Below are 14,007 nucleotides of genomic sequence, written 5' to 3' on the forward strand. Positions count from 1 at the left end.
CTAGAGATTGTTTTTCAAAATGGCACAAGCAAACAAAGACGTTTTCAGTTTTACAGAGCAACAGAGGACAGGGTTGATTAATCATCCAATGCTGTATGATAATCAGTCAGCTGCAAACAACATTCCTACGTGGGCAGAATGGGAAAGTCAAGGAAAACATTTGATCCAAGCGGTATTTAATAAGAACACATGGGTATTTGAACAATTCAGATTATTGGTATTATCTTTAATATTATCAAAATTAGATTACTGCAACCTCATCTACTTAGGAGCATCTAAACAAGTTGTTCAAAAACTTCAAACAATTCAGAATACAGCAGTGCAGTTAATATTTTCTTTAAGTAAATGTGACCAGAGTTTCAAAATTTTATATAGAGCTCCACTGGCTGGCCATGGAGGCTAGAATTCTGGTTAGATTCTCATGTATGCTGTATAGGGTTTTGAATGGTGATTGCTTAGAATATTTGCTATCTCACTTGGAATTTACTACTTCTATCAGGAATAAAAGATTTTGTAGTAATTGCTCTTTTTCATTTCTATTTGGTGAAAGGTATAAAGAGATTTAAGCTTCATGAAAAGCTTCTTGCTTTTCAAGTGCCAAAGATTTGGAAGGATCTTGCCCTATCCTTCCTTAATTGATATAATTATTCATTTTTTTAACGAAGAATTTGAAGACTTTATTATTTAAGAGGTTTAATGGTTACTTTATTTTTATTTGTGTATTTCCCAAGTGATTGTCTTGGTCTTTTTCTAATTGTAAACCACTTTGAGCTTTATGGTATTAGCAGTATATTAAGCATGAATGTAATGTAATGTAATTTGTCTTTATAAAACAGCCTTAAAATAGACACCTTCCTTAACTCTAAATTTAAGCAACCTTACAAAGTTACCCTTAAAACAGATCTAAGTGGGAAGTTCAAACAGGTGACTATTTTGAGGCAGTTTATTGAGACACATAGAAAAATATCATTTCCTTAATAACACTATAAGCTTGACCAGTACTTGTGCTAGGAAACAATCACTGTAGGTTTGATTAAAATGCTGCTGCATCTTCATCAATGCTGCTGCATCTTCATCATATCCAATAGTCTGGAAATTCTTTAGAATCACTCAAATAGTATCCAAGCCAGAATATAATTTTTCAAAAAAGACATATTTTACCTTCAAGCAAAATAGCCTCCACACACATGGACCTCAGCTAATGAAAACTGACACTAAAAGCCAAAGGGCTTTTATATTGGGAGATAAAAAAGGACGAGGTAGATTCACAAAGCAAACCGATCGTGTAGTGATCGGTTTGCGACCAGATTTCCCTCGGGCTCCTCAATTTTATAATTTTACTGATATGTTCATCGCTTAGAATTTTGAATAAGCGATTAATCAAATTTATAATAAGCTTGAAACTTGAAAATGAGAAAATCAGAGGGCATAATTTGAAGTTGAGGGGTGGTAGACTCAAGAGTAATGTTAGGAAATTCTTCTTTATGGAGAGGGTAGTTGATACGTGGAATGCACTCCTGAGGGAGGTGGTGGAGAGGAAAACGATGACAGAGTTCAAATAAGTGTGTGATGAACACAGAGGATCTCTAATCAGAAAATAATGGGTATATATTGAAGGAACTAAGGCCAGTACTGGTCTGTGTCCCATATATGGACAGTCAGTTGAGGACAGGCTGGGGAGGACTTCGATGGCTGAGATGGTTTAGATGGGCTGGAGTGAGCTTTGATGGAGATTCCAGTAGATAGTACCTGGGTTTCTGGCCCAGAAATATCTAAGAAAAAGGACCATTTAAATTAAATGATTAATTTATGGAGCATGTATGGTTGGGCAGACTGGATGGACCATTCGGGTCTTTATCTGCTGTATTTACTCTTTTTTCATTTTTCTATGTACTTCTATTGAAAAGTATGTGTGTAAAATTGTTAGGGAGAAATTCAGTAGAAGGAACTGACTAATAATAGCGGTATACTCTGCGGAACACACATGCAGTGTGCCCTCAGGTCAAAAAGCACGGGTCCGCCGCTACATCATCATTCTCTATAACATTTTTTTAACAAAAGTGTGACATATACTATTACTGTTAACACTCGCATCAATCCAGGGAGACTATTTTTACTAATAAATCAGCAAAGCTGCAATTAAATAAACTTTTGTAACTTTTTCAGAGTTCAATCTGCTGTGTTAACCATTATTTAAGTAAAACAAAAGATACATAATGAATGCAGAGACACTTAGATTGTCCGATGTGGTCCTAATATGGTAACCCTACTCAGACTTCTCTCAACATACAATAACTGGACCTCTGGGTCTCTAGTACTCAGCTCCCAAATCACATTTGGATAATTAAGTAATTAAGCCTTCAAAGTCTCAGTACTAGATGTCCCTCAGTGTATGGGAAACAAAAAAGAAGGGATAGGCCACCACAAAATGTAAACCAAAAATAAAAAGTGGAGGTCCACCCAACAGTATATGGATGACTCAGGAAAGTATACAATTATCATATTATTTATTTAAAAAACATAAAATTGTCCATCTTGAACAGTACATGAAAAGATATTAAGACTGGACCTAACACAGTCCGTGTTTTGGTGGACACCGCCTTCCTCAGGAGTCCTCAGTGTATGGGTCCACAACCTCGCTACCCCTGAACTCCCCCCAAATATAGGTAGGACCCATGACTGCCCTACTAATAGACCTCCTAGGACAATATGACCTATGGGCCCATTATCTTCCCACTTCTGGAGCCAATGCAGTCCATCTCGCAGAAACCTCCTACCTAGATTACAATATGGCTCCAGAAAAAGGACAGATTGAGACATCTAGGTTTTACTTCCACAATGAAACCATACTGTAACCTTATGTCCCGTCACCTGAAGCCTCCCAAGCCAGGGCCTAGTCTAGCATCCTGTCCCCAATCCTCTGAATGCAAGAAATATGTGGGCCCTGGATGAATATCAAGCCAGGGCCTGCATAAGTATTTTGCAGTTTAAAATAAAAAACAATCAAACCCTGAGCCCCAAATTCCCCTTCTAACCCCCCCCCCCAACCACACACACACACACACACAGAATACCGTTTTCCCATACCCCGCCAGGCCAGATCCCACCCACCCTAGGTAGGCTCCCTGAGCTTACCTAAGTACCTGGTGATCCAGCAGGCTTTGGGGGCAGAAGCACAGCCCCCTCACTCCTGCCCCTTTGAGCAGCCTTTCAAAATGACTGCTGCAAACAATGCTCCCTCTAAGGATTGACCAAGTGTATGCAAATTTTTCTTATGTGAGCTACAAGTTCTAAAAAAATGTTTTTGTGTGAACAGGTTCTAAAAACCAACAATTCTCCAGATTTGCAAGTATTTTTGTGAGCAACCATGTAAAATCTGTGAGCGACACTTGAAGAATGTTTGAGCAATTGCTCATTTGTTCCACTTAGACTGAGGGAACATAGGCTGCAACATTTTGTGGCAGCTCACGTACTACACTTTTGAACTGTCCCAAATTCACCCACTTATATTATGAGGGCCCCGAATGAATATCGCCAGAGCTTGCATAAGCCTGGCTCCTCCACAGCACCACCCCTGACCCGCACACTTTTGGGGGGCCAGTCAGAGCCAATATTCAGTGGCACTTCCCAGCTTAGTGTTGCTGAATATCAGCATTTAACCAAACTCTGGCCCACATAAATCACTCTGAATATAAGACCCACTGAGACAGATGCCTATTCCCTATCCTGGCACATAGCAACATGGATTATATAGTGTTCTATGCAACTACTTTTGTCTATTCCAATTTTGTATGCTTTTGAAAAATCCCAGTGCTTTCTGCCTGCTTTTTTGCACTAAAAAAACATAAAACACATTCAAATCTACCAAAATACTGTACCTATGATGAACAACTTCCAGATCATCGAGTGTGTCAGGTATCTGTATTTGTTCCAGCCATTTCTCTTTTTCACTCATCCATAACTCACATGCATCAGTCTCGCTGAGCACTATGTACAGGGCAAGAGCATCCTGCAGCTTCTCTCCACGAAGCTCTGCCAGAGCCACCACATCAGCATACAACTCCTTAATGTTTTTAAGTCGACTCCCAATTTCTGGTGAATCTTTGAAATCTTTGGGGAAGTTCTGAAACTGTTTATTCAGATTCTCCAAAACTCTCCCGTTATCCATAACTTCATCCCTCATTTCATTATGCTTTTTGACTAGTGCCTGAGTTGAGTATTCATCATGGCCAACATCACTACTCAACATCACACGGTATGTATCCTGTAGCCAGGCCTCAAGATCATCTGAATCAACCTGGAACTGGAAAAAACTTTCTGCATCTTGGAGGTTCTTCTCACGAAATGCAGCCAGTTCTTTCAGCTGAGCCAATATAGTCATGACTTCCTCAATTCTTCCTCTTACTGCAGGTGTCTCAAAGTGCTTCTTTGGAATTGTACGCTCACCTTCTTTTATTGTATGTTGCAAGTGAGTTTCTAAACCATGAAGTTCATCTTCAAACGCTTTATGTTTTCTTCTCAGAATCAAGATGCTGGTGAGATCTTTCCCAAAATCCATGGTGGAGTAAATTTGTTCTTTTTCCTTTATCCCTCTCTCCACCTCATCTAATTCCCAAAAGAACTTCCACACACTTTTTGACTGCTCAAGTTGGGCTTTGCGTTCTGCAGCCAGGGCTTCTAGCTCTTTGTAGCACTGTTGAAGGTGATTAACTCGATCCTTGATCACTTGAGGATCACAAGGTTTATAACCTAGGAAAACAATATTTATTTAGTTTCCACAAAAATGTTAAACCTTAATATATATTCAATCATAGACACACTGATACCATGACTTAGGAAAATTATAATTCTTCTAGTAGCCATGTTGGTTCTGGAGAAAACTGGGGTTTTAATAGATTGCATTGTTGTTTTTTTAGAGCATTGCGAAAGTGATCCTTCTTCCTAGTCCTTTAGAATATATCATGACCTAATTCATTTATTGATTTTTTTCCTTTTTTTTTTTTGTAATTCTTTATTCATTTTTTAAAACTTACATCAAGTGTACAATTGATAAAACATTTAAGATTAAATACATCACTTGAATTTTCTTAGTATATTCAGATACGTAAGTTTATTCCCTTCCCACCCACCCATTCCATTTATATTTAATCAAAAATATACAAATATAAATACTCTTATTTATATGTTAAACCTTCCGTATAATTTAGACAATCCACCCTCCCCCTCTCCCCCATTTGCAAATATACTTCCAATAGAAAATGGCATCTATTCATTACAGTAGGCTGTCAATGGCCCCCAGATCTTTATAAATTTATTATAATTACCTTTTTGTATAGCAATTATGCTTTCCATTTTATAAATGTGACATAATGAATTCCACCAAAAGTTATAATTTAATCTACTATAATTTTTCCAATTACTTGTTATATGTTGAATGGCGACTCCTGTCATTATCAATAAAAGTTTATTATTACTTGATGAAATCTGGCTCCTTGTTCTCATCGACATACCAAAGAGAATTGTATCATATGTTAATGCTACATGATTTTCTAACAATTAATTTGGGACCAAATTGATTTCCAGAAGGCCATAATAAAGGGACAATAGAATAATAAGTGATCTAGAGTCCCTGCTTCAAGTTTACAATGCCAGCACCTATTAGACTTAGAGCTGCCTAACTTTTGTAATTGAACTGGGGTCCAAAATGCTCTATGTAACAAAAAGAACCAAGTTTGTCTCATAGATGCAGACACTGTGCAATTCATCCTCCAAGACCAAATTCATGGCCATTGAGACGCAGAAATTTGATGCTTGATCTCAATGCTCTAAATGTCTCTAAGACCAGTCCTTGTTTTTTTATTCATATATCCAGATATCAATTTATACCACTGTGCGGCTTGGTGTCCCAAGAAATCCGCCTGAAAGCATAAGAATTCCAGACTATACTGATTATTAAGATTTTTCCATTCAGGGAACCCCTTCAGAATAGTCTGCTTCAGTTGCAACCATTTAAAACTTTGTGATTTAAGACCAAATTTATGTTGTAACTGTGAAAAATCAAGCAGTTTACCATTTGAAATAACATCATCTAAAGTTCGTATACCTGCTATAATCCAATGCTTACAAACGATTTTAAATCCGCCATTAATATTCTATTATCTTTATATTTTCTAGGCATCTTAATACTGAGAGCATGACATAAATGTAAAGGAAACATGAGTCGCCATTCCAAATACAACCAATCTGGGATATTTTCCAAGAGCTCTGGGAGAACCCAATACATACCCTGGCGTAGAATATAGGCTTGATGATACCTATAAAAATTTGGGAAATTTACCCCACCCTCCATAATTGATTTTTGTAGAGATACTAAAGCAATTCTAGGCCTTTTACCCAGCCAAATAAATTTTGAAAGAATACCATTTAACTTTTTATAAAAGGACCCTTGAAAAAAAACTGGTATCATACTCATTTGGTAACAAACCACAGGCAATATCATCATTTTAATAGTTTGAATTCTTCCCCCACCAAGAAAGATGTAAAGGATTCCATTGCTCACACATTTCTGATACTTTCTTTAATACAAAATTTTCATTCTCTTTTACTGTGTCTTCAAGTGTATTTTTAATCCAAATACCTAAATACTTTAATCTATCTTCCTTCCATACAAAGGAAAATGAGTCAAATAATCCTTTAGTACAATGCACATTAAGAGGCAGAATTTCAGATTTACTCCAATTTATCTTATATCCTGAAAATTTTCCAAATTTCTCTATTAACTCAAGCAAGCATGGAATGGAAGTTTCTGGATTTCTCAAATAATGCAATATGTCATCTGCATAGGCAGAGACTTTATATTCCCAGTCTGTACAAAGAATACCCTGTATCCCCTTTGCTTGTTGAATGACTAATAACAAGGGTTCTAATACAATATCAAAAAGCAAAGGAGATAATGGACAGCCTTGTCTAACCCCCTTCATTTTGATGACTGGGAATTTTCATTTTGCTCACAAGTTCATAAATCCTTTTCTAGAATTGATTATATTTTTGTTTCAAATCAAATAGTACAAAAAGTAACAAAAGCCGCCATTGATCCTATCATTTTATCTGATCATGGGGGTGTATGGATAGAATTTCAGTTTGATGAACAAGATTATAGCAGGTCTGTATGGAGATTTGATAATACATTGATTGCAGATTCAAATTTCCTTGAAGAATTTAAATTAAAAATGATTGAATTTTTTCAAATTAATATTTCAGAAGATATTACTATGGAAGCTTTATGGGATGCATTTAAGGATACCATGAGAGGTAATATTATTTCATATTTGGCATATATTAGAAAACAAATAAAAAGGTGGCTTCGACGCGTGCCAAAATGGCTGTGTGATTGATCTGCTCCGCGGAGTCAGGCTAATTATTGAGCTATTAGTGGGGAAAAATTGTTGAGAGTCATATTAGAGAACTTATTGTTGATAAAAGAATGGCTTCGGGTAAACAAAATAAAACTTCTTTGATGGGAGCTGGTTCAGGTAGTGTCAAGCGATCAAAATTAGAAGTGACATCTCCTCAGCTAGTACCGTTACCATCGGAAGAAGTGGAGAACAAAGACCTTATGAGGGAAATACAAAAAATACAGGCGATTGTCTTAGAAAATTCAAAAAATATAAAAGAAGTTAAGGATGAAGTGGCAAGTTTAACAAAAAGGTTGAATGTACTGCATTTGAAGATGGATCACTTGGAGAAATGTGTGGAAAAAACTGAAGCAGAAGCAGTGCAGTATAAAACTGTTCACAAAGAAATTGATGTATTAAAAAAGGAATTGGAAGATTTGTCGAATCGTGAAAGGAGGAGCAATTTAAGGGTACTTAGTTTACCTGAGGGGATAGAAAAAAAGTGATCCGATTGCCTTTTTACTTAATTTTTTACCGAAGGTTCTACCAATTCAAAGCAAGTTTCCGTTGGAATTAGAACGGGCGCACAGGATCCCAGTGAAAAGATTAAGTAATCAAAAAGGACCGCGTCCCTTGATATTTAAAATGCTTAGATACCAGCAAGCAGCGGAAATACTTAAATTGGTTAAGGAAAAAAAAAATCTGAAATGTCAGGACTCGAAGATTTTTATTGTTCCTGATTTTGCCAAAGTAACTGCTTATAAAAGAAAACAGTTGTTGGACTGGCGCCCACAATTAAGGGCATTGGGAGCTAGGTATGGATTGGTATACCCAGCAGTCATGCGGGTTACCTATGAAAATAAAACCTATAGTTTCGAGGACGCAGCAAAGTTAAAGGAATTTGTGCATTAGTGTGAATTGCCTATGAATACATAAGACGGACTTTGGAAATATATAACTTTGGATCTTTTTTCTTATATCTTAATTATTATAATTTGTTGTTTTTTCTTGATTTTTGAGGAAAAAGAAAAAAGAAAGAAAGGAAAAGAGGAAGGAAGAGAAGAAAAAAAATAAGGGGGAAAATCTATTTTATTTTATAAAGATAATATTTTCCGTTTAGTAATGCTACAGTTGGTCTGTACAGCTCAGCATTCTTTGTTGGTCTCGTGGCCACTTGAATTATCAAAAGACTCTATAGCAGTTTGCTTTCAAGTGACTTCTTACCTGCATTAAAATTACAGCTAAAAAACATGAATATTGGATAGTTTTCTTCAACTATACTGTTCTTTGATTCTTATAAGCAAATAACTGTTTCATGTCACCAAGTGCTTAGTGGATTTATTTTTTAAGTTCTGTAATAGAGCTGGCTCGCCTGTTTGGAGGATGGCGCTGTACATAATATCGAGTGTTATTATAAGTGAGCATATGAGGGAGTTACTTGCACTACCTACTGAGTAGGAGGAAGTGTGAAGACGGATTTCTGAGGATCGGAATGAGCAAGATTTTTGTCAGCAAAGGATTGCTTGCCTGTGGATGAGTATTATATCTCCCAATTCAAGATTTTAAATTGCTGTATTGTTTGGATTTAATTTTTAATATGACAACTTTAATGCGCTATTTGCAGACGTGATATTGAGATCTTCGTTAAGATTTGGCCTGTACCTGCCATATGGGGAGATATAATAAGCGTGATGTGTTGATTTATGATCAGAGTGAGTGCCTGTAAGATATGGCCTGTTCTCTGATATACATCATACGTTTATATCTGCTTTTTGATGATCTTAAAAGACCTATTGGCATTGTTAGGTGAAGAAAAGACAAAAGAAGGGACTACTGCATACTACACGTGGACTATAAAGAATCCAGCTGGATGACTTAAAGTTTTATGATAGCAGCAAAATGTGGATATGACTTTTATGGAATTTTATGGCGTGCTGAGTTTTGGAGCAGTTTATTCAAATGAGACTTCTAAGTTATAATATGACTGACATGACTGATTTAAATTTGGTCTTATTTGTGTCTATATGTTTTGGATTGGAAGGATTTTTAGGTTTCCTTTTGCCAATGTTCAATAACTAAATTGAACAGTAATTGCATTTTTGCTTATAAATATGATTTAAGGATTGTGTATTCAATATGTATGAAGAGTATATATATATATATTTTAAATATATTATGATTTTGGTAAGGGGATCTATTGGGTTTTACCATTAAAGAAGGATAGTGAGATTGGGTGGAAACGGGTTGTTGAAGTTATTAAACAGAATTTCTGTTTGAGTTATTGAGTTTTATTTTGTTAAGATATAGTATGGGTTTGGAATGACAAACAATATAATTTGATGGATTTTTCTTTTTCTTTGGTTGAATATTATTGTATACTCTTTCATGAAGGAAGATTAAGGGGGAAAAGTAGAAAGAGGAAAGGGGAAGGGAAAGGGAAAAGAAAAGAAAAAAAAAAAAAGAAAATAATAATAAATGTAGATAAGTTGAGAGAATATATTTAAAGATTTTTTTTTTCTTTTTTTTTCATGTAACTCTCTTTTGTTATTAAAATCTTTATGTTAAATATTAGAATTGTTTTGGATCTTGCCTGCAGGGAGTTTATCATTTACTTAGCCTGTATGTGCGTTTCGAAGCTTGCATTTATGTTAGGGATGGGGAGGAGGTATGGGGAGGGTTTGGGGGGGTCGGGATGTGGGATTGCTTAGATTATTGGTATGGGGAAAAGGATTATAGATTATTGTTATGGTGGATATTTATGGATACTGTATTTAATTTGTATAATGGAGTTTAAAATTCTTTCATTAAATGTTAATGGCCTTATCCATCCGATCAAAACAGGGGTGTCCAATGTCGGTCCTCGAGGGCTGCAATCCAGTCGGGTTTTCAGGATTTCCCCAATGAATATGCATTGAAAGCAGTGCATGCACATAGATCTCATGCATATTCATTGGGGAAATCCTGAAAACCCGACTGGATTGCGGCCCTCGAGGACCGACATTGGACATCCCTGGATTAAAAGGAAAAAAGTATTATTATATCTTAAGCAACAGAAGGCGGATGTTTGCTTTCTACAGGAGACACATTTGTCTGGAGAAGAATCTAAAAAAATTGGCTGATAATTGAGTGAAACATTTTTTTTTTACACCTGCAATAAGGAAAAAAGCTGGAGTAGCAATACTAATTAATAAAAAATGTTCTGCAGTATTTAACATGATAGCTGCAGATCCTTTTGGTAGATGGTTGCATGTTGACATGAGCATGGGTAATACTACTGTAGCGCTTTTTAATGTATATGCCCCTAATTTGAATCAAATTGAGTTCTTTAAATCAGTGTTCTTCAACCTTTTTGCACCTATGGACCGACGGAAAAAAAAATTATTTTGTGGACCGGCAAACTACTAGGACTGAAATTTAAAACCCCCGTTTCCGCCCCTTCTCCGCGAGCTCGGTCCTCGCAACCATCTGATCCCATCCACACAAGCCTCAGTTATGATTTTATACTGAATGCATTTTATTAAAGTATAAAAAGAAACAATATTCTGTACAATTGTCATTTTATAAATACAAATAATACAGAGCAAGGATCAACAAAACCCTTGTCTCCCCTCCCCTTCACATATATCCCCTCTACTATCAAGAAAACTGAATAAGCCAAATTATTACAGAATGCTACACAGAAATATCATGCTAACAGAATACCGCAGTCACACATAGTAGGAATAGGGTTAGGGGAGTGCAACTAGGGCAACTGCCCCCGTGGTCAGAGAGAGCCCTAAGCCACTGCCTGGACTTTGCAGTCCCCAGTTATGTCTAACACCAGCTCTAGCAGGATATATATTTCAAATCTGATATATTCTAATCACAAAATAGAAATAAAATTATTTGTTTCTACCTTTTGTTTTCTCTGGTTTCTGCTTTCATCTTCTTTTCACTTTCTTCCTTCCAGCGTCTGCCTTCTCTGTCTCTTCAATCCAGCATCTGCCCCTTCCATCTACTGTCTGACCTCTCCCCCTTCCATATGATATTTGTCTTCTTTCTATGCCCCTCTCCCCTTTCCATCCAGCCTATGCCCCTCTCTTCTTTTTACATGATTCATTCCAGATTCACTTCTCTCTTCATTTTTATCTCTCCTACACCAGATCTAACATCTTTGTCCCTCTCAATTTCTCTGCTGACCCCTCCTTCCCATCTCACTCCTGTCTCTCCCCTTCCCCTCCTCTAATCTCCCTGCCAGCTGGTTCCTTCCTTTTTTCTTCTCCCTTCCCTTCTCCCCTCCCAGCAGCATCTCTCCTTATGCCTCTCCAGGCCCAGTAGCAGCTATCCCTTTTTCCCCTTGCCCAGCAGCTTCCCAGATTCCTTTCCCTTCTCCCCTCCCAGAAGCATCTCTCCTTATCCCTCTCCAGGTCCCATAGCAGCTGTCCCTTTTTTCACCATGCCCAGCAGCTTTCCAGCCTCTAGCAGTGGCTTTCTCCCCTCCCAGCAACTCTCCTTACTTGACAGCGCAGCGATTCAGGAAGGCAGCCTCGGGTCCTTTGTTGGGTCGCACCGCCTCTGAGGAAAGCGGAAGTTGCATCATCAGAGGCGGCCGCGACTCAGCAAAAGTCCCAAGGCTTGCTTCCTGAATCGCTGCGCTTGTAAGTAAGGAGAGCCGCTGGGAGGGGAGAGAGCACACTGTCGGAGGCTCCCCATTATCTCTCTGGCCCTGCGCAAACTACAGGTCGTCGATCTTGCCAGTCCTGCGCGGACTGGCAGGGAATTGGAGAGGTTGATCTCGCCGGTCCTGCGCAGACCGGCAGGAATTTTCTGCGGACCAGCAGTTGAAGAACTGTGCTTTAAATCTTTGCAACAATTAGTTTTATCACTGGTTGCTACTAATTTAGTAGTAGCAGGGGATTTTAATGCTGTTATGGATCCTTTAATGGATAAAAATTCTAGTAGGATTGTGAAATCTTTAGGTCTAGATAATTTTGTACAATCTTGTAATTTAAAAGATATTTGGCGTATACTTCATTTTAATGATCGGGAATATTCATTTTGTTCACATGTTCATAAATCTTTTTCTAGAATTGATTATATCTTTGTTACTTATCAATTAGTGCAACAGGTAACACAAGCCTCTATAGATCCAATCATTTTGTCTGATCATGGTGGTGTGTGGATTACATTAAATTTAGTAGATTTAGATAATTCTAAACCTGTTTGGAGATTTGATAGTGCATTGCTTGTGGATCCAAAATTTTGTGAAGATTTTCAAGTTAAAATTATTGACTACTGGCCATCGAACTGAATTGAAGGGAGGTATCAGGAGGGAATTTCTTCAAGACTAGCTGTAGAAACCACTGAGGTATCAGGAGGGAATTTCTTCAAGGCTGTAGAAACCACTGAGACATGCTGTTGGGTATGAGAAGTTGAAAGATGAAGGCAGGAAAGGTGAGGAAAAACCTCATAAACTAAAGAAACATTTGGGGGTCCTTTTACAAAGGCGCGGTAGCGGTTTAACACGCGAAATACTGCGCGTTAAACTGCCTGCCGTGCTAGTACCTAACGCCTCCATTGACGAAGCGTTAGGATTTTAGGCTGCCGCAGGGGTTAGTGTGTGATGAAATGTCCAACGCACTAATCCCCTAGCGCGCCTTGATAAAAGGAGCCCTTCATTTGACTGGGATGCAAAATCCCTTCTCACTTACCATCTCCATTAGCAAATGCAAGAGCTGCTGTGCTGACAGATCTCACTTTGCCTGCCTGAACAGCTATGTCAGCCTCCATAAGGGAATGCTTCTGACGCAGGTCCTCCACTTCCTGCAAGTGTCTTCCAAACTCAGAAGACAAGAGATGCACCTGAAAAAAACCCAAAGCAAACCACATCACCAGAAATTGGAAAAATTACACAAGCCTTAATTATACCTTCTGGTGGAATTCATTATGCCATATATATAAGATGAAGAGAATAATTGCTTTACAAAAAGGGAATTATAATAATTTTTAAAAAATGTGGGGGCCATTGACAACTTATTGTAATGATTAGACACCTTTTTACATTGAAAGTATATTTATAATTATGGGAGGGGGTATATAGTTATAATATAGGTATAATCAATATTTATGAATATAGCATATGTATGTTAAATTTTGAATATAATATCTGTGAAAAGGGTGGGTGGGGGAGAGGGTAAATTTATGTATTTAAGATGATAATAGATAGAATTTAAAGTGATGTGTATGATTCAATTGATGTAATATTGTGTACTTGATGGAAGATGGAAAAATGAATAAAGAATTGGAAAAAAAAAACCACCAAAGCAAACCAGTATTTCCTTGGCAGATATAAAATAAACTGTTGCACTTGCTAGTAATTACAGTAGAAATATGTGATAACAAAGAAAATAACATTATTTATGTAGCAAAATAGATGTGATCAGTCATAGTACAAAACAAATTTAAGACACTAAGCAGACATTGTGGTGTTCAACTCAGAGATGCCCACTTTCATGTTTTTGAAGTGAAAGACATAGGTTCCAGCTCTGTGGGTGCCATGAGTGTTTGAGCCCCTAATATTGAGCTAATGTTTTCACTTTGTCCATGGAGGGATAATTTATGATTAATTCAACAC

General features: G+C 37.3%; 1 protein-coding gene across 2 annotated transcripts in view; it reads right to left on the bottom strand.

The window, feature by feature from the left end:
• SPTB (spectrin beta, erythrocytic) overlaps positions 1-14,007 on the bottom strand; it is a 345,456-nt gene that overhangs the window by 197,306 nt on the left and 134,143 nt on the right. For both annotated transcript variants that reach the window (XM_033951147.1, XM_033951148.1), the window contains exons 13-14: positions 13,085-13,235; positions 3,879-4,749 (exon numbers count right to left, since the gene is read on the bottom strand). In XM_033951147.1, the coding sequence (XP_033807038.1) occupies positions 3,879-4,749; positions 13,085-13,235 (1,022 nt within the window). The remainder of the gene's footprint in view (positions 1-3,878; positions 4,750-13,084; positions 13,236-14,007) is intronic.

The sequence above is a fragment of the Geotrypetes seraphini genome, chromosome 7 (genome assembly GCF_902459505.1).
Source record: "Geotrypetes seraphini chromosome 7, aGeoSer1.1, whole genome shotgun sequence".
Classification (NCBI taxonomy): domain Eukaryota; kingdom Metazoa; phylum Chordata; class Amphibia; order Gymnophiona; family Dermophiidae; genus Geotrypetes; species Geotrypetes seraphini.